This window comes from Quercus lobata, chromosome 10, assembly GCF_001633185.2.
Source record: "Quercus lobata isolate SW786 chromosome 10, ValleyOak3.0 Primary Assembly, whole genome shotgun sequence".
In the NCBI taxonomy this organism is placed as follows: domain Eukaryota; kingdom Viridiplantae; phylum Streptophyta; class Magnoliopsida; order Fagales; family Fagaceae; genus Quercus; species Quercus lobata.
Window position 1 is genome coordinate 11,507,245 of NC_044913.1, and position 21,302 is coordinate 11,528,546.

Genomic DNA, 21,302 nt, shown 5'->3' on the forward strand with positions numbered 1-21,302 from the left:
TTTATCACGAACAGAACTCACCACTCGTGCGAGAAAAGAACACAACAATCTATTTTTATTTATCGAAATCTATCTTTTTCTCTCTCTTGCATGTTTGGCCAACAGGGCCAGGACAGTCCTAAGTATAACCCCTTTAAGTACGGACAGCACTCTCAGTCACATGAAAAGAGGATCTTTCTTTCTATCACTCTCTCTAGAGTAATTTGCCTTTGTCTAAAACACTGTTTTCTCAAAGCAAACAACTTTTTTTTTTTTTTTTAATTTTTTTCTTCTCCTTTAAACTCATCCATCATCGACCTCTCTTTCTCGCTCTCTTTAGGATCAAACTGGTTCTTCAACTTGGGGCTACTTGGATCATCCACTAATGTAATGCTAAGTTCTATGTTCCTCAGGTACTTTATTTTTTCTTCTTTTTCTTTTGGGTAATTTGTACCTGTTAATGAAATGTTCTTTTTGGCTTTTTTTTTTTTTTTTTTGCTTTTTTTCCTGTGTGTGTGTTGTGTTTGATTGAAAATTTAGAATCTTTCTATGAACAGTGTAAAAGTTATGTACTTATGTAGTGACAAAGATTTCATTTTTGTGTTTGTTTTCTGTTTTTGATCAGTGTGATGTGGTAGTGAGGTTGATATATTGGGATAAAAGGAAAAGGAGTGTTGGAAATTTGAACATTCTTTGTATATGGAGAGCCCCAAAACCCCAGAAACCCTAGAAGCCCATGACCCACGTGATAAAAGCCTGGAAGAATCTTCTGGGTTTGCTGGGTTGTTTAATTCAAGTGGGAACTATAATGGGTTTGAGTCCATTCTGGAGATTTCTGCTGGAGGAAATGACAAATGGGTTGATGTGAATGATAATGGTGTTGGGGTTGACAATGTGGAAGCGGTGAATGGAGTGGTTGGTGTTGAGGAAAGAGATGGTGGTGTTGAAGGTGAAAACGTGTTTGTGGGGGTGGAACCAATGGTCAGTATTGAAGAGGGTGGCATGGATAGTGTTGGGGTTGACAATGTAGAAGTAATGAATGGAGTGATTGAAGTTGAGGAAAGAGATGGTGGTGTTGAAGGTAAAAATGTGTTTGTGGGTGTGGAATCAATGGTCAGCATTGAAGAGGGTGGCATGGATGGTGTTGGGGTTGACAATGTGGAAGTGGTGGAAGGAGTGGTCAAAGTTGAGGAAAGAGATGGTGGTGTTGAAGGTGAATGTGTGTCCGTGGGTGTGGAATCAATGGTCAGTGTTGAAGAGGGTGGTATGGGTGGTATTGGAATTGACGTAGTGGAATTGGTCAATGGAGAGGTTGAAGTTGAGGAAAGAGATGGTGGTGTTGAAGGTGAAAATGTGGTTGTGGGCGTGGAATCGATGACCAATATTGGGGAGGGTGGCATGGATGGTGTTAGTATTGAGAAGGGTTATATGGTAGATGGTGAGGTTGATAGGGATAATGTGGTTGTGGGAGTGGAATCAAAATTGGATGGGGACTTGGTGGGTTTGGTGAGTAATGGGTGTGAGGATGTGGGAGTTGAGAAGATTGTGCAAGAGGAGGGGATGAAAGAGGACAATGGGTCAGGATTAGATGAAATTCATCCAGCTAAGAAGATTGAAGTTTCGGGAGATGGTATATTGCTTTTTGTGGATATCTGTGGTCCTTCTGATGGACTTGATGAAGAAGAATGTTTTGAATTGACTGGTAGTGGAGAGAAGTCAAAAGAAGCTGAAGATGAGGAGGAAAGTGGAATTGAGAATCAGGAATATAATTTTTCTGTGGGTGATGTTGTGTGGGTTAAAACAAAAAGTAAGACATGGTGGCCAGGAAAGATTTATGATCCTTTGGATGCCCCGGAGCATGCTGCAAAGGGTGACCAGAGGAACTGTTTACTTATTGGATATATCAGGAGTAGCCATGTTGCTTGGTGCAGTCCATCTCAATTGAAGCCTTTCCACAAGTACTTTGAAAATATGTTGCGAGAGAACAAGTCTAGAAGCTTCCTTGGAGCTGTGGAGAAGGCTGCACAAGAGTTTGGTAGGCGTGTGAAGTTGGAGATGACTTGTTCTTGTGCTTTGAAACAAATTCAGCTGTCAGCTCAGTCTCCTCAATCCAAGGAAGGAGCTACAGGACCAGATCCTGTCTCTGGTGAAGTTGATGAATTTTCAGTTTCTCAGTTCCAACCTGCAAACTTTCTAGCACAACTCAAAAAATTTGCCTTGGCAGTTTGCAAGCCTGGAATGATTGAGTTTGCTGTTGCACAAAATCGTGTATCAGCGTTCTACAGTTCCAGAGGGCATTTACAATTGCCAATGCATCAACTCCGAGAAACAAATGTTGTTGAAGACAATGATGATGAAATGTTAATGGTTAAAAGAAAATCCGATATTCAGATTGAAGACCAAAGTACACAGCCAGCTGAAGAGAACTTGCAAAGCACGCCATTAACTAGGTTGCAGAAACAATCAAAGGTATCAAGGCATCAAGTTTTTTCAGAAGAGAAGAATGAAGAGAACTGCAAAAGTAATGTTGCCAATAAAGTTACTGTCTCAAGTGGCAAGGCATCAAAATTGAAGAAGAGAAAGAGGGCAAAGGATTCTGAAGTTGAAGGTGGGAGCAAGGGAAGAATTGAAACGGGCTTTGAGTCAAGAGAACGGAAGAAGAGCAGGTACTTATCTTACCCATACATAAACTGGGAACAAAAGGGCTTGCCAGCTGAAACAGAAGACCCCAAGGCTCCAATAGCTCCTGATGGAGAGGATGCAGATATCAGTTCTGATCACATCACTGAGTCCCCTGCAATTGCTAAATGTAGCAGCAAGAGGTTCTGGAGTAAGTGGTACAAGAAAGTCATTAGTGGGAGTAATAGGAATGGTAATTCAAAGTTGATAAACGAATCTTCAGCTCAATTGCTCTCTGAACTCCGTTTTACAGCTGTGAATTGCCTATATCCAATTGAGAAAGAAAATTTTGATTCAATTGAGTGGTTCTTTTCCAGATATAGAATTTCGGTGTATCATGATGAATCTATTTATGAGTTGTCCTGCAAGAATATGGCTGGTCAAAATGAGACTATAGCTGCTGAGCCCAACTTGTTCAAAAATAATCTACTGGAGAATCAGCACCCTTCCCCTGCGACTAAATCTGGTTCGAAGAAAAGGAAGAAGAGGGAAACCTTGCAGCGTTCAGTGGCTGAACTTACCTCTAGCATACCAAATGTAGTTGGAAACAATGTCTCTGGTGTACTGGATGTTAACAAAAGCCCTGATACGCATACGGGGAAAGATTCTATAGAGATAAGTCTGCCTTCATCCAACCCTAAACCTGAGGGGAAGATTGGAAAGAAAAAAGGAAAGGCAACCTCGGGGCGATTGAAGACTAAACCGCTTTCAGGTCTATCAGATGTGAATATAAATATTGCTACAAGTAGCTCATTTATGAAGGATCACCATCTCATGTCAAATGGTAAACCTAAGCAAACACAGCTAAATAATGGAGCAAGTCCAATGGGTCTGCAAACAGAACAAGTGACTGGCATACCTGATTTGAATGGGAACATTGCTACACACTTACCATTTGTTGAAGATCAACCGGCTATGGCCCATGTTGCTTCTGCAAGTAAACCTGAGAAGAAAAAGAGAAAGAGGAAAGAAGCTGCTTCAGGGCACTCAGGGATTCAAACTACTTCTGGTGTACAACATCTGAATGGAGACATTACTACGACTGGTTCATTGGTCATTGATCTGGGGGTAGTGAGCCCACATTCTTTTGAAGGTATTACTCAGAAAAATGACAGGGAAGGGAAGGAAGAAGCGCCTTCATTATTTATGAACTCTGCTGGCGTACTGAATTTTGGGGGAAGTAATGCTAGCCCTGGCTTCTTGGTTAAAGATCCACAAGAGATTGGCCTCCTCTCAGCTGAAGGTAAACCGAGGAAGAGAGGGAGAAAGAGGAAGGATAAAGCACCAGCTGAGAATAAACTTACTGTGGGCATACCAGATTTAAATGGAATAAGTGGTGAATATATCTCGTTTGGAAAGGAAATTCCAGAGACTAATGGGCATTTATCTCAAATCAAACCAGAGCGGAAGAAGAGACAGAGAAAAGAAAAGGCTAGGTCAGAGCATCCAAGAAGTAAATTGACTGTCCGGAGACCTAATACTAACAAAGAAGCTCCGGGGACTGCTCTTCTGTTGACCTTTGCCCCAGGAGTTCCTGTGCCTTCAAAAGAAGACTTTCTCGCTACATTTTGCAGGTTTGGGCCCTTAAAGGAATCAGAAACACAGTCGATGAAAGATTCTGGTAGTGCCCAGGTGGTTTTTCTGAAAAGTGCTGATGCTGAGGAAGCTTCTCGGAGTTTAGAGATGAATAACCCTTTTGGTGCAGCCCTTGTCAATTATCGGCTCCAAAATCTGTCAGCTAGCTCCAGAGTTTTTGAACCAGAGGGGCCTTTACTCACAACTCTTGGCTCTCCAACAAAGGAAGGACTTATGACTCCTGGAAAGGCGTCTGGGTCAGTGGCTAACCCTGGTGAGGCGCCTCCACTTGACTTTATAAGGCAAAACCTTCAGATGATGACATCAATGCTGGAGAAGTCAGGAGATAATCTTTCTCCAGAGATGAGAGCTAAACTGGAGAGCGAAATTAAAGGCCTTCTACACAAGGTGACCTCCATGGCTGGTTCTTCCTCTACTTAATAGGAAATGTAGGATTCGAAGTACTTTATCTTAGATTTGCTTATTAGCATAGCAAAGCTATTGATAGACTGGTTGGGGTCCTTTTGATTCGTAAATTGACATTTGCTATTGTACTCTCTCCATGTCTCTGGACGTGGATGTTAGAATTGTGAACCTATTGATTTATTGCAATTGAAGGGGTACAAGTAATGGCTCATATCTAGGCATCTACATGCATTTTTACTCATTTTCTCATTTCTTTCTCGTATAATTACAGCTTTCTGTTGTTGGGAATCCATATGTATGTGTTTCTTGAAATTAAGCCATGTGGTAGTCATATAATATTGGGCCGTCATGCTTGATAACTCATTGCTAATTCCGAGTTCCTGGCTGAAAGAACAAACCTAGAGCCAGCAAACCTTGTTGAACAGCTGGTTACAAACTTTGCCAAGCCATTTTCTACCACTATGAGAAATTGTTTTACCGGCTTACCCAGTTTGAGTTAAACAGAGGGGAGGCCTTGTGCCCAAATATCTGAACTTTAGACTGCTTTAGAGGAGAAATTGGTTGATTTGAACCCACTTTGGTTTTTCCAGTTTGGGATATGAAAAATGTTTCTGTTCTAAGCGATTTACATTTGTCTTGCATCTTTCAGTAAATGCTAGGTACTTCCTGAGATTTCATTGTGCATACTTTTGGGGTTTAAATACAATCTTAGATTCTTTATGTCAATAAAACCATAAAAGGCTACTCATGCAATGATGCAAGACAACCGATGAGTGGGATGGGGAAGATGGATTACCTTAGATTGCCTATCAATGAAGAATCAACTTCAGCATTGGACATATACATTTTCAATACATATATTCTATCTTGCTAAAAAAGTGGTGTCCTATCAGTGAAGAATCAACTTCAGCATTGGACATATACATTATCAATACATATGTCCTATCTTGCTAAAAAAGTTGTGTCCTATCAATGAAGAATCAACTTCAGGCATTGGAAATGTACATTATTAATTTTACTGAATGTCATTACTGGATGGAGGAAGTCCCTTCTTTCCTTGAGTCCCACTTAATTGATGATGTATCTAAATGAATTTTCTTCTGTTCTCTAAAAAAAAAAAAAAAATCTTCAGCATTGGACATATACATTATTAATTCATATGTTCCATCTTCCTAGAAAAGTGTTGAGAGGAAGGAATCTTCATTTCCTGCTAAAGATGGTTAATTTGATGGGTCAATTCCCAATGTGATGTGAATTGATGATCCTACTTATTGATGTCGTTTCCATTACTCTTGCTCTATCCATCCTTTGCAGCATCCGAACATGGATAGGAGATTCAGCATAATTGAGAACCTAGACTTGTTAATTTGACAAACCCAAAAGATAAAACAAGTATGGGTAAGGATTTATTTGACTCTTGAAAAACCAAATGAAAATAAGATCAACCCAAAATTGGTCTGTTAAAAAAAATGGGTTGGCTTGGGTTGGTTGATGGGTTAGGCGGGTGGACTCCTTATTTTTAGGAAGAAAAAAAAATAGAATTTCATTTTCTCATGTGGTCATGATTTGATTTGTTTCACATTCTCTGCCGTTGTGACTCATCTTTGTCTCTTTGGTCTTGCACTCATCCATTTTTTGTTGCATTCAATTGTCAACCTTGATGTTGTTATTATTATTATTATTATTATTATCATCATTCAAAACGCTAATTTGCGAGCTTGTAGTCAGCCTTATATGTAATCATCTATATTACAAAGTCAAGAGGGGATAGATAGGCGATTCAGGTGAGATCCAATGTAGATCATATTGTTAATTAACTTTATTTCACATTTTATATACTACAACAAATGCATTTGAGGTTGATATTTAGTCTGTGAAGTCATATCTTTCTTTCATTCTTTTGTGATATCATTAGGCTAATGAGCTTCAAATTGTAAATTTAAGAATTTTTGTAAATAATATAACATTCATATTTTTTGTGTTTTCATTTTTTTTTTTTTTTTGAAGTAAGAAAAAGAGAGTATACTCAAGTCTCTTTTTTATTTATTTAATTTGTTTGTATGTAAAAAAAAAAAAAAAAAAAAAAACCGTCAAAGGTCAGGTAAAGATTATAAGCTCCACAACTCGGTCCAAATCCATCCAACTTTCACCAGAATCCAATCTGACTCACACATGGCCGAATCAAACTTGAACCCATCCAACCTAGCCCGTCTGCTAGGTCTCAACTTTTATGTATAAGATGAGGTACGTGGACTGCCTCAAATTAACTAGTGTTCAGCTTGATTCCAATGTCCTGAGCTTATATCTATTCCCAAAATGATAAGCAAGTCAAATTGATGCAACTGCTGTAACAAGACTGTGATCCTAAATATGGAGATTAGAGCTCCATCTATAGGTGTATACAGCAAGTAATATAGTGTACAAGTAAAGTAGTCTGATCCTGAGCCATGGTTGGACATGGGGGCCAATTGTTTTTTTTTTTTTTTAAATATTATTATATACGGAGTATATGGGTACTAATTTTAACAATTTTGTTTTAGAAAATTACACTTTTACTCTCTTAAAAATATCATTGATTCTTTTAAGAGTATTGTTATAGTCACAAATTTTTCTATAACATTTTTACAAATGGTTAAGATAGCAAATTCTTATTGATTCGCATTTGGATTCACCACTTACATTATCGGCAATTTGTAAAAAAGTTTGTAGTTCAAAAATTTTCCACATTTTAAAGACCATTAAAAAATATTTATTAGTCTAAAATTTAAAAAAGAAATATACAAGCCCAAAAAAATTAGTACAATAACAAAAATTATCAATAGTAAAACTAAAAAAAATAAAAATAAAAATAAGCCTAGTCAACCAATTTTACTTAAAACAAACAATCTGACTATTTAAAAAATTTTATACAACTAGCAGCTAAGTGACTAAGTAATAACTGTAAGGACGCGATTCGTGGCGGACCGTAACAGTGTCGGGTTCGCACGTAAAAAGGCCCCTAACAATATCATTTGTAGAGCGTGGGTTTGGAAGATTAGGCCCTGGTTGACAGGCGGTGGGTTTTTCGCGGTGTTCGTACAAGTTTAAGTTTTCCTTCACCCCTGGAGTCTTTCTCCTGGAGGTGGGCTGGGAGGCTCTGGTTTTTGGCCATTTTTCCCAACCTCCCACCTTTAGGTTACTTATTTTTCCTTTTATATTTCCCTGCGTTCATTGTCCTTCGTCCACGTATAGGGTCAACCTTTCCAGGATTGATACTTGTCCCATCAGCCCATATTCAAAGTCGTTGGGGGTGGTTGTAAAAGCCAAAGAATGCGGCTCTGTCAGGTTCAGAGCATTGAATGGCAGTAAGGGCAGCTTTCCCTGGATATTTTAGATCTTTCTTCCAAGTTTCAGTCCCATACCGTTTTTACCCTTCTTTCAGGGGGGACTTTGGGTTTGCCGAGGACTGAACTGTCCTCGGCGGTATCCATAGGCTATTTTGTCGAGCTTGGGCCATAGCCCTCCTCGGCTTGAGCCTTCGGATTCTCCCCGGGTAGATGGGTCTGGCCCATAAATCATTTAGGCCCCACAATAGCCCCTCAAAACCCGGCTGTCCAACCTCTTGGTTGGAAAGGGGGGTTTTGGTGATGCCGAACCTCTTCCTACGGCCCAATCAATTTGGCCTACTAATAATGCTGGCGGCTCTTCATCTGTCCAAGAAATGCACCGGTCTATGAGTCAGTTTTTTGATTTCTCCCTTGATGCGTTCTTATCGTTTGGGTATCCCAAAACGTGCTTTTAATGACCACTATTTACGAGACTACTTTAATTCGGCGGTTTATTTTGATGGGGTGGAGAAACGGAACCGGCATGTTTGTGTTGGCAGATTCCTTTGGAGATCTGAACCTATTAAATGTCTCCCGCTCCACCCTCTGTATAAGAAGGAAGGGAGGAGGTTATTGTTTTTGTAAAGAATTCCTTTTCATCCTTCTGAGATTTGAAATACTTGGCCTCCCCTAGGGTTCATTTTACCCACTGGTTTATAAACTAAATCGTGATACACTTTACCATAACAACGAGTGATGCAGGAGCCAAACCCCTCCCATAAACGCCATGTTCCAATAAAGCTTATTATGGCTCGATCGGGACAGGAATGGCGAAGACTCAAAATCAACCTCTTCCTTCTTTCAGTCAAAATCCGAAGCAGGGACTTGTCACGTCAAACTTTCGGCGTGACTGAATCGAGAACCCCCATCATCAGTACCAACCGCTCTCCTATGAGCATACCTAGTATGGCTCCAGTGTGTTGGGAGTCAGGATCGAGGCAGGGACTAAGTGTCTCTACTTCTTCCTCTCTTCCTTCACTGGGGCTATCCTCCGTCTCCCTTTCTTAGTCTTCCCAGCACCAGATCCATCCTGGTGCTTTCACTTCTCCCTCTTTTGCTCCTTTTTCTTTCTTTTCATCTCTTCTCTCTTCTTCTCCTCCTTCTTTACTCATGTCCTCCATCTTCTTCATTGATTTCTTCCTTACTATTTCTTTCTCCGCCATTTTTTCCCAAAGAAGGTTCTTATCGTAATATGAGCAGTATTGAGGCAGAGATTGGAGAGACTTTGAAGACGAGTTTAAAAGACGCCTGACAGTTTACTTACCTGTACTACGGATGTAATTGTTGCTTAGGCAGTTCACATTTTGTATAGGTTCGTTTGAGCCCCTCTTTGTACGTTGTAATAATTTTTCGTATTAATAAAAATCGTTGTTATTTTATTTCGCATGTTTTGTCTCTATGCCTTTTCTTTTTTTTTTAAATTTACAAACGCTGCTCGGCACAATAATATAGCATCTAAATCAATGACGACTAAGACCAAAATACTTGATAATAAAAAGATGTCGCCATAACTTTAATAGAAATGCTTGGCACAATAAGGCCGACCAGTGAAAAGTAATACTTACCCTATGCTAGCCGAGGAGTAAAACGAAGGTTTGATGCCGTGTGAGGAATAACCATTTGAAGATATATCACCCACCAAATGAACAGCCTTCTTATACGACTAAATGCTGGGGCGTTCCACCACCTTCCTTACAACTTTATTAGTCTTAACCTTTTATGGTGTTTAAGCCGTGGATGAAGTGACCTGACATTTTTATCAAGTAACCCATCTTACGAAATTCAAACCTTTTCTTATCCAAGTATTTGGTTTCCCCATTGGCTTGGGTCCGAGGACCATACAAAACCTTGGTTCTGTCCAAAACTTGTAATAATTATAATTTTTGTACTTGGTTTCCCCATAGGCTTGAGTCCGAGGACCATGCAAGGCCTTAGTTTTGTCCCTGGGCCCATATGTTGAACGGGCCTGGGCCGCGAATTTACTGGGCCCACGAATTGAGAGGTATTTCCGTAGTCTTTGATCACGCGGTACTTTTTGGCGTCCCAGTGTTCGAGGTGCGCCTTCTCGAGACTCCTTTAACCTCAGGGTTGCAGACGACGTTGGAAATCGAGCCAGAGACGTTTTGTCTGTAGCGTTCCTTGGGACGCTGCGTGAATTAAATGCCACCGGTTTACTTCTGGGTATAAATGGGATAGGGGATCACTTCACTTGCACATGAACTCTCCTGTTCCCTTCAGAACTATATTTCTTCCATATCCGCGATCTCTCTTTCTAGTGCCACTGCCTCAAAGCAAGATGTTTGAGGCGTGGATGGGGATGAAAGGTCTCCGCACGCTTCAGAGGCACCGAATCCTCAAGGTGATACGGTATGGATAAGGATGGCACAGATTCAAGCCAGTCCTCCGTCTTGACAGGAGGAAGATGGTACTCCTCCTTCTTTTAGTCAAAATCCGAAGCAGGTTCTGGTCATGCCAGATTTTTGGTATGTCAGAAGAAGGAATTTCCGCCATCAGCGCTGTCTGCCTTGTAGCAGGCAAATTTTTGCGGGGGCTCCCCAACTTCCGACTCCCTGCACCTTTTCTGTAGATGGTGTTAACCTGAGGTCAGGTTCCCTGCACCTTTTCTTCACCGGTGCAGGCCCCAAGTTGGGTTCTTTTGCTGCCTGAGTTATGGGCGTGCAAAAGCACTGAGGAAGAATAAGGTCTCGAGGCAGTAGCCAACTTCTCCTCTGTGCTACCTCCTCGGCTTTATCTTCACTCTCTTGTATTTTTCGTTACTTACGTAGTTAGCTTCGATGTAGGCTTTGTTTCAGTTTTTCATTGTACACTGTACTGTTCCTTTGTCTTAATAAAATATGTGTCTATTTCTCTATACAGATCTTTCTTCTCCGTAACAACTACTTTATGCATGAATATTAAATATAAGCTTGCCCTTAATGATATTCCAGATAGAAAAATGCCTTAACACAGATTCCTACTAGTTTAAACTTACAAATATTATCAAGCATAACAAGGTTAATCATCAATAAATTAAACTCTTGGAACTAATCGGGGTAACCGCTGAGTGCTGCGCGATGCATACTAGAGCGATGTCCGAGAACGATAAACTCTAAGTCATTCGTCCGAGAGGGTAGCCGAGTAGCGAGGGGCTTTGGTTGTGCTTTTGGGTAATATGTTGCGCCGTATCGCATCAACCCCTTTGATATTGGGGATCAGAGGGTAGACCGAGGAATCCGCGCAATCAAGGTATTAACCCATCTGTTAACGCGGAGTTCTCTTCGGATGGATTTTAGGTTTATGTGCCATAGTTTTTTTTTAAATAGTCGGTTCCTCATCCAGGTAGTTGGTTTCCCCATAGGCTTGAGTCCGAGGACTATGCAATGCCCTGGTTCTGTCCAAAACCTAGTTTTCCTCATCCAGGCCGTTGGTTTCCCCATAGGCTTGAGTCCGAGGACTATGCAATGCCTTGGTTCTGTCCAAAACCTAGTTTTCCTCATCCAGGTAGTTGGTTTCCCCATAGGCTTGAGTCCGAGGACTATGCAATGCCTTGGTTCTGTCCAAAACCTAGTTTTCCTCATCCAGGTAGTTGGTTTCCCCATAGGCTTGAGTCCGAGGACTATGCAATGCCTTGGTTCTGTCCAAAACCTAGTTTTCCTCATCCAGGTAGTTGGTTTCCCCATAGGCTTGAGTCCGAGGACTATGCATGGTTCTGTCCAAAACCTAGTTTTCCTCATCCAGGTAGTTGGTTTCCCCATAGGCTTGAGTCCGAGGACTATGCAATGCCTTGATTCTGTCCAAAACCTAGTTTTCTCTTTGTGTGAGATCTTGGCTTTATGGGAGTTAGCTCCTCAACCAAGCCCCTAAAGTTTATCCATACGATTAACGCTATCAAGTGCCTAATTTGCTCTTTACGGGAGACCTTGGCTTTAAGGGAGTTAGCTCCTCAGCCAAGCCCCTAGTCAAGAAACGTAGCCCCTAGCAGAACTTTATACTAAAACTCTATAACCAACGGTTAGAAATAACGAAGAAACTCTATCGACCCACATCTTATACCAACACACAAGCCTTTCCCACAGACGGCGCCAATTGTAAGGACGCAATTCGTGGCGGACCGTAACAGTGTCGGGTTCGCACGTAAAAAGGCCCCTAACAATATCATTTGTAGAGCGTGGGTTTGGAAGGCTAGGCCCTGGTTGACAGGAGGTGGGTTTTTCGCGGTGTTCGTACAAGTTTAAGTTTTCCTTCACCCCTGGAGTCTTTCTCCTGGAGGTGGGTTAGGAGGCTTTGGTTTTTGGCCATTTTTCCTAACCTCCCACCTTTAGGTTACTTATTTTTCCTTTTATATTTCCCTGCGTTCATTGTCCTTCGTCCACGTATAGGGTCAACCTTTCCAGGATTGATACTTGTCCCATCAGCCCATATTCAAAGTCGTTGGGGGTGGTTGTAAAAACCAAAGAATGCGGCTCTGTCAGGTTCAGAGCATTGAATGACAGTAAGGGCAGCTTTCCCTGGATATTTTAGATCTTTCTTCCAAGTTTCAGTCCCATACCGTTTTTACCCTTCTTTCAGGGGGGACTTTGGGTTTGCCGAGGACTGAATTGTCCTCGGCGGTATCCATAGGCTATTTTGTCGAGCTTGGGCCATAGCCCTCCTCGGCTTGGGCCTTCGGATTCTCCCCGGGTAGATGGGCCTGGCCCATAAATCATTTGGGCCCCACAATAACAAAGTCAAAGACCGAAGTCACTGCATACAACCAGTAGCAAAACCGCCCCCTCACTTTAAATTCTGGCTCCATCCCTGTCCTGAGCCTGAGCTCAATGGGCTAGGCACATATAAACAGTACACTGACAGTAGCTATGAGATCACTTCCTAGGTAGTTTTGCTCTAAAGCATACAATCTCATGCAATGCAATGCATGGACAGAAATCATTTTGACAGTAAAATGAAACATATGTAAGTGTATTTAACAATTCATAATTCATATCTTTGCCTTTTGTCATCGACACCGCCACTCAATCCCCTCCACTCTCACTCTTTTTCTCTATCTTTTGCTCAGTGCTCGGCTTTCTTTTTGATGTGCTAGACAGGTAGTGTGTAGAAGAGAAGAATTTATTTTTGGGCCTCATGGGCTGGGTTCGGCTGTAAATGGATTGTTAGTGGGATATGAAAGTTTTGGACCACGATGCTGTTTTAATTTTCATGGCCCGACTTTTTTGTTTTAGAAAAAATTATATTTTAGGCTTTAGAATTTGGGTCAGGTTTTATTTCCTTCTATTTCAGTTCATTCGGTCTAATTGGTCTAATTTAGCCTATTCAATTCACTTCAATTCATTTGGTCTATTTCAATCCATAACGGTTCATTTGGTCCACTACAATTCATTTCGGTCCATTTCAGACTAATTAGGCCTTTAATTAATTTCTTTTTGTAAGTTGCCTTTTCAATGTTGGGCTAAAAAATTCTTTTTTATTTATTTATTATTATTATTAATTTTTGAGTTGAAAAGTATGAAATTTTATTCTATTTGGGTGAAACTCTTTAGTTTTGAACTAAAAAATACTAATAAAATAGGCATTAGAAATTAGAGATATAAGTCTTAAAAAAGTAATAAGGGTATGTTTGGTAGACTATAATAGGCACTGTAATGTAATAGTTATTCCTATGATATAACTATTCAATAGTTTGGTTATGTTTTTATTATAAGGAATAGTCATTCGTTATGAATAACTATTCTTTAAAATGAGGAATAACTATTCCTCTCTAAAAGAGTTGTAATAGCTATTCCTTAGTAGATATAATAATTTCTAATATTAATACATTTCCGAATAAATAAACTTTCCATATCCACCTAACAATTATGGAAATAAAAAAACTTCAAAAAATAACTCATCTCTCTAAAATTTAAAATATATTATTTTCTAGGAAATATATTTGTATGAATGTGATATTTCTTAAAATAAATCATAAGTTTTATTCTAATGTTACAACTCACAACCAAACTAATGAATATGTTTAGTTATTCCATTACAACACTTTTTATTCCTGGTAATAAAGATTACCATTCCTGTTATAATCCACATTCAGTGTACCAAACATACCCTAAAAATGATAAATATTTAAAAAATTACTTTAAAATTCAAGTTTCGATAATGTAGATATTATACTTATATTTGGAAAGAAAAAAAATGCTAAAAATTCTAAATTTATATAATAATTTAAACTTAATGTAACATGTTCTATCTGTTCCATGGAATGGGGGACGTAAGTTTTTTAAAATTTTCTTGGTTATATTAAAGTCAGTCAACCGATTACCGTATATTTAAAAAAAAAAGTCATTTTAATAACATCTTCCCCATTAATATAAAATAATATTATAATTATGTAATTTAAAATTTCTTATTAAATTATGTTTTTTTTTTGTGTACCATTATATCATTGAATGCAAAATACGTTATATTTCCATTACATAAAAGTAAAACTTATAAAAATAAAAATATTTTTAAATATCACATGCACTATTTAACCTACAAATTTTATATAACATTCTTATAGAATAATCATATTACATTTTCCTACACATCGCGGGCCCGTTTGGTAACCATATTTGAGCAATATTTTTCACATTTCAAACACACTTATACACATTTCTACACACGTTTTCACTCATACGTATATCAAATACACTCAAACAACATTACTCAAACTCCTCTACCAAACACCCCGTTTGCAACTAGTTTAAATAAATGACAAAGTTTGGTTCCCAATTTTTTTGGAGTTTTGAGCTTCAATTGTCAATAGGAATATGACATTAGTCATGATCATTTGCTATGCACATAACTCACTTAGCCTAAGTTACCTAACCAATTAAGTGAATCATACACATTACACAAGATGCACATTACACAGTTTACACAAGACAGAACACATGACATCTTTCTTATTATGATTAGACCCAAAACTTTAAACATATTTGAAAGCCAAACCTTTACCTTACAAAAAAAGGCCCCGTTTATTTTAGTTGTCACTTTAGCCCCAAAATGTCTGGCGACTCTGCGGTTTGAAAGTGAAACTCAACCAGAGAGAGAGAGCTTGTCAGCCTGGACTTACTGAATTCATCTTGGCTTGTAATAGCCATATATTCCATAAAAGGTCTGTGCAAAAGTAAGCAGCAACAAGAAAACAGCAGCAGCTAATGAGATAATAGCCCAGGGATTGCTGAAATAGGTATGCCTTAAACTCGCACGCCAATTATTCCACTTATTTTCATAATACCGGTTCACTTCCCCGGTCAAGCGGGAAAGGTAACTGTCGTTGATTTCGAAAACCTTACCTCGATTTAGGCGGTTGAAGAGGTCAGCAACTTCAGAATCACTGCCAAGCCAGTGCTTAATTATTCCACAGCAATGGAGGTGACCCACATCCTGATGAGAGTTAATCAAGTTGTCCATGAACACCACATATGCAGTAATGTCGTGGTCACGATCAAGATGACACTGCTCAAAGGCCATAAGGTTTAGCAAAAGTGACCTGGTACCATCATGGATCAAGAGCTGTGGAATGTAGAGAATTCCATTCTTGAATTCTATGTCCCAGAAGAGATCTGTTTTCTTTTTCTTGAACTTGATTCCAGCCTCTCTGAGTTCAGTAACACAATGTATTAACTGTTGCCTTCGTTCATCTGCATCACGATTATGTGTTGGAATTTCCTTTTTCTCTGACCAGGGTGTCCAAGCTCTTTCTCCTGTCTTGTCGATGCATAGAAAGGGCAGAAGCCATCTCTTCATCTCCTGTTGAGACCCTCTTTGCAAGAGACTTCTTCGGAAAACAGCAAGGCAATCAAGGTCAACGCTATCTGACAAAGGGTGAAAGGTATATGGAAGAGTTAATTTCAAATTGCTCCCATAACTCTTTGTTAATAGCTCATATGTTGGCATTAATGGGTAGAAGAATTGGAGTGCTAGCTTGGCTGCTCCTCCTGTCTGGTTTGGCATACCTAACTGAAGTCCCAGAAGGCGATCAAGTATAAAGAGTGGAAGCTGATTCTCCAGGATTATCATGTCTCGCCTAATGGAATGCATTATTCCACACATTGCAAAGACGGGGTCATTTCGAAGATAACCCAATTCCGTCCATCCTTTAGCAGCAACTCGAAAGACCTCAATCACAAAGCAACCATCTAGCACCATCATTTCAACAAATTCATTGATGCCAAGACTAGTAATTGATATCCCTTGGTAACAGGCACGAGCTTTTTTTTCAAGTTCCTTCACAGCACCAAGATAAAGATTTATGTCATGACCAGTACGCTTGAGAACATGATGAAAGGCACGCCATTTGTGGCGATCCATTCCGAGTAGGCCTTTCTTTCCATGATGATAAGGTCCTACGGAGACAATGTGAGGAGCATAAGCTTTGTAATCACCTTCTCGTAGGTAGTAGGGGACTCTGCAAATGCGCATCTTTTCCCGTGAAATTGCTGTATTGTCTTGACTAGCTTGCCTAAGATTTTTTTCTATGTCATTTTGAAGTAATTCTGATGGTTCCTCCTGCTGCTGTTTCTGTAGCAGATGCTGAGTTTGTTCTGGAAATTCTATAGCTGGTGCTCCAGATTCTACAGCTTCTCTGAGCTTGAGGGCGATTAGGTACCCGCTCAAAAGGGCCTCGTTGTGCACAGCAACCATTATTGGGTGAAGAATCAGGGACGCAACTAGGATTTGAACCTGGGGGCAAGCCTAACCAAAAAAGTTTTGCCAGTGTTGATTTTAGCCAACCGAAAAATGCATACACATCATAATATCATATTTGTGAATGTATTTTAATATTAATTTTTAGGAATTTATCCTATATAATGATTCAAATTATTTCTTGACTTGCAAAGTCAAGAATCTTTATCCTATATAAAAATTAATATTTTTTTATTTTTCATTCGGATAATTATTTCTTTAGTTTAAAAATTATAATAAAAAAACAAAAAACACAAGTTGCAACAATATTATTATTAGTAATTTATTAACACAATAAAGTTACAACAAAATTAATGCTAATAATCCCCGGCACAACAAATTAACAAATAGTGACCATTTATTAATAATTTTATTGTGTTATTCACTCTAAGGAGTGAATACCATACAAGAGTTCTTTTGATTTAGTAAAAAAATTAAATATGTAGGTGTAGAGGGACGAATCTCTCCCTTAGAAGGTATTATCCGCTTTGGGTGAAGTTCCTTATAGATTTGCTCAATCCTACGTCGGGAAGAGATATCTCTCACCTTCGATCACTGCTAGTGTATCATTTCTAGCCATTTTTAGATTATATATATATATATATATATATATATATATATTACATTTATTTATAAACTAACATATTTTTGTATATTTCTAAATTATAGATATAATCAAAGAACTTGTAAAAGGTTCAAAATCCAAGATCATTTGAAAAATCTTTAAAAAATACAGGTTTATTACCCAATCCATTCACCAGCCTAAAATGTCAAATAGGAATTAAAATTTAAAAGGATAGCCCAAAGAAATAAAATACTACTATATTTTTTTTATGTAAGATAATGATTATTAGCCATATAAGGTAGTAAATATGATCAGACCACCAAAAAAAAAAAAAAAAAAAAAAATTAGAAACAATTAAGTGGTGCAAGTGGCTTTATGTTGGCCACAAGAACCAATGTGTAGTTCCGTCTCTGTGAAGAATGAAAGCTATTTGTGTTTGGTTTGTCAAAATATTAATTAATTTTTTTTCATTCCACATAAAAGCACGTTTTCTCCCCCATACTGTGTTTTTCTGCAATTGCAAAACGCAACAATGTCCACAGTTTTTTCCTCAAAAGCCCAATTTTACCCCTCTATTCTAAAGACAAAATGAACTGAACACGTATTACCGTTTGAAAATCAATGTTGCTATTGAACAAACTCTTTGCCGGACTTGCCAAGCCTCACACTTCTTCGGAATTATCTAAATCTGAAAGGTTGTTATTGCCGCCTAACACCTCGCCGAACATGCCAGCGGCATCTTTGCCCCCCCACTCTCTCTCTTGAAATAAGCTTGTTAATGATGGGAAGATAAGAATATCCATCCATTGGCCTCTGAAGATTATGGGTGTTTCTGTGAAGAAAAATAGTAAAAAGAAAGAAGAACAAACTAGAAAGAAGAGAAAGGCCGGTGAGAGAAGATAAAACTTGGATGACATGACGTGCGTGGAGGGAAGTCAAAGAAACGGACAAATAAGTAGATGAGGAAGAAGTGAACGAGCGGATGAGAAAGAAAGAAAAAAAAAATAAAAGCAGGTTCCCTTTGGGTTTGGAACACAAATTTTTTCACAATTTATTTTTTATAATTGCGATGTTATAAAATATGTGGTGAAATAAATATTGTGAGTACATGTCTAGTTGTCTAGTTTTTTTTTTTTTTTTTTATAACAATTTGTCGGCAAAAAAGTTATGCAAAAGTTTGTAATAATAAAACAACTCATTTATAAGATAAGTGTCAATAATTTTTTTCTTTTGCAGAGGTTAATTCTACCAAAATTTTTGAGTTTCAACTTTTAAAATAATAGTTTTGTATTCATTATGGAAAAGAGAAATGTTTTTTTTTTTTTAAACAAAGAGAAATGCTATTTTTATAACACTTTTATAATAAATTTTAAGTGATATATTGTTATTGGTTGATATTAATAAGTAAAAAAGTAATTTAAGTGATAAGTTCAAATTAAAACCAATAACAATTTACCGTATAGAATTTGTTGTGAAAATATTACAAAAATACTATGAACGTAATACTTCTTAAAAAGAGAAATGCCAAAGCCAAATACTTTTTTACAAAATATTTTATTAAGAGATTTATTTATTATTAAAATGAAGTAATCATTATCATTATCATTATTATTGTTATTATTATGTTGTACTAAGTATAAAATAAACTCTCTTATATATACATTTTATCATTTTGGTAATTTACAACCCAAATTGTCACTTTTTTAAGTACTAGCTAAACACTCGGTTTTTTCTAAAAGCATTCTTTAACAATTTTTACCAAACACATTGATTTAAAAAAAAAAAAAAAAAACCTAGTTTCATGCTACACTTTTTCAAAAAACACTGTATCAAAAGGCCGTAGTAAAATAGGCATTTGCCCATAATTTACTAACTATGCAGCAAAATGTCTTTGTTTTGAAGAAATGCCCCTATTTTTTAAACTCAATTTTAACAAAATCGAGTTACAGGTGAAACTCGACATTAATAATGTTGAGTTCTATGCATATTTTGCCACTTAAATTTTTTTATAAATTTAAGTGAAACCCGGCATTGCTAATGTCGAGTTCTATTTAGAAATATATATAACTCGATTTTAAGGATATGTTACGCGACCGTTGTGAGAGACCGTGCCCCCAGCCCATTTTATAGGATATTTGGGCCAAACCCACGTGAATGGGTGGAGTCGTGTTATTACCTCTCAAAATGGAGGTTCGACTAGTTATATTTTCCTCTTTAAATTAAGGGTTTTACAATGGAGTCGCCACTTATTTAATTATTGGGATAAATAAGAAAACCAAATTGAAAAATTCCTCATTTTATTAATTTTCAATTGAATTTACATTGATCATAGGAAAATTACATGACTTTGGTCCTACATATAATTTAAGATAAAGTACATGACTTTGTTTCCTAGTTAGAATCTAGAAATTGAAAATTACAAGGATAAACATTGGTCTATCAACTCTTGATCTAAGTTCGGAGGCTATGTTACAAGGTTGGAAAGTGTTAGGCACCCACATTGGTCTATCAACTCTTGATCTAAGTTCGAAAGTTATGTTACAAGGTTGGAAGGTGTTAGGCACCCACCTTACCCAGTGAAACCGGTCTTCTAAACTATGGTGGTCAACATTCATATCACATCATTCAATATGTTATCAATCAATTTGCATGTTGAATTTAATGTGTGTGCATGTGATAAACCCTAATTTCATTTATTAAATATGGCATTTGGATTGAAAAAATAAACTCTAGTGAATGCGTGTGGATGGTGATATACTAAATTCAAGAATTTAAAAGAATTATTAAACAAACATCTTTTTCATGTTTTTTGAGGTGGATTTAAGATCGAAACTAGTGTTATGCATGAACATGTGATGAACAATCAAGAATATATGAAGAACACATAAGAACATTTAAGAACATTCAAACATATTTAAAAGAATTTAAATAGTTACTATCATACTTTAATCCTAAATTCTCATCATGACAACACAAAAAACAAGTTAGGGGAAGAGATTATACCTTCATGCAAGATCCATATGGTGGAGGAGGAAAATCTTGGTAGAGGTCTTAAGGGTGGAGGAAAAGAAGAGTTAGGAGAGGAAGAGTGAGTCTCACTCAATACCTTGAGTCTCAGGAAGACCAAGATATGACAAGACTACTCAACTTCACTAAAACTCAAGAAAGGAGAAGAGAGGAGGTTTTTTGTGTCTTGAAATTTATATAGTAGTGATGAAAGAAATATGAACCTAGACCTCATTGTAGCATTTGGGAAAATTTGGTGCATTAAATGTGGAAATTGATGAGAGTAAGGAGCAAGCAAAGTTCGGTTTTCTCATAGCTGCTGTAATAGCCTGTAGAGCCAATTTCGAAAAATCATATCTGACTCAATTCTTATCGGAATTATCTTATTCTTATGCTCAAATTGAAACCCCGGATGTCTAGTTTCTGGGAAATTAACCTCATTCACAGATTCAAAATATTCTGAAAGATATTGATGAAATGGTGAGCAGAGGTTATTTGTTAGAAAATGGTTTCAGCACAATTAACATTAATAGGTCCCAAATTAGCTCCCAATTAACATTAAATGGCTCCAATCACTCCCATTTCAGACTTAATAGGTTCCAAATTTACTCTAATTAAAAGATAATTGCACAAATTACTCATTGAATAATTAATGTTTAACTATCTAGTTAATTAGGTGTGTACAACTCTACCATATAATGTAGTCCTAACTAATCAAATTATGACACATTATTGATCTCAAATTGATTATACTTATAAGCAATTGAAATCAATTGTTCATAATTACATATAGTCGGACTCAATTTGTGATGGTGCATCTCAGCCATTAAAACTTGATTTGATGATAACTTTCAATCTGGTGGTCCGATTCGGGCTTATGACCAGTCGATTTGATCATTACAACATCAAGATCATTTTGGTGAAATGAGATTAAGAATCTAATAACCAGAATCAAGATGCATATTTCCAAGGTGAAATTACCCTTT

The 21,302-nt window shown here is 37.7% G+C and overlaps 2 protein-coding genes across 3 annotated transcripts; one reads left to right on the plus strand and one right to left on the minus strand.

Moving 5' to 3' along the window:
- The first annotated feature begins 65 nt into the window (after positions 1-65).
- On the plus strand, positions 66-4,900 carry LOC115965446 (serine/threonine-protein kinase ATM). 2 transcript variants are annotated; one of them, XM_031084675.1, is made up of 3 exons: positions 66-198; positions 320-392; positions 605-4,900. In XM_031084675.1, exon 3 carries the CDS (start codon positions 679-681, stop codon positions 4,672-4,674), a length of 3,996 nt encoding a protein of 1,331 aa, XP_030940535.1. In that variant the 5' UTR covers positions 66-198; positions 320-392; positions 605-678; the 3' UTR covers positions 4,675-4,900. The 2 variants fall into 2 exon arrangements, with proteins under 2 accessions (XP_030940535.1, XP_030940534.1); XM_031084674.1 differs by having other exon boundaries at positions 66-392.
- Positions 4,901-14,612: 9,712 nt separating this feature from the next.
- Positions 14,613-18,247, minus strand: LOC115965447 (UPF0481 protein At3g47200-like). Its single transcript, XM_031084676.1, has 2 exons — positions 17,919-18,247; positions 14,613-16,754 (listed from the first exon to the last, which is right to left on the minus strand). Exon 2 carries the CDS (start codon positions 16,701-16,703, stop codon positions 15,135-15,137), a length of 1,569 nt encoding a protein of 522 aa, XP_030940536.1. The 5' UTR covers positions 16,704-16,754; positions 17,919-18,247; the 3' UTR covers positions 14,613-15,134.
- Positions 18,248-21,302: the final 3,055 nt, after the last annotated feature.

Bases quoted from the DNA above. Each gene is read 5' to 3' on its own strand.
- LOC115965446 (XM_031084674.1), top strand. From the start codon at position 679: ATGGAGAGCCCCAAAACCCCAGAAACCCTAGAAGCCCATGACCCACGT.
- LOC115965447 (XM_031084676.1), bottom strand. From the start codon at position 16,703: ATGGTTGCTGTGCACAACGAGGCCCTTTTGAGCGGGTACCTAATCGCC.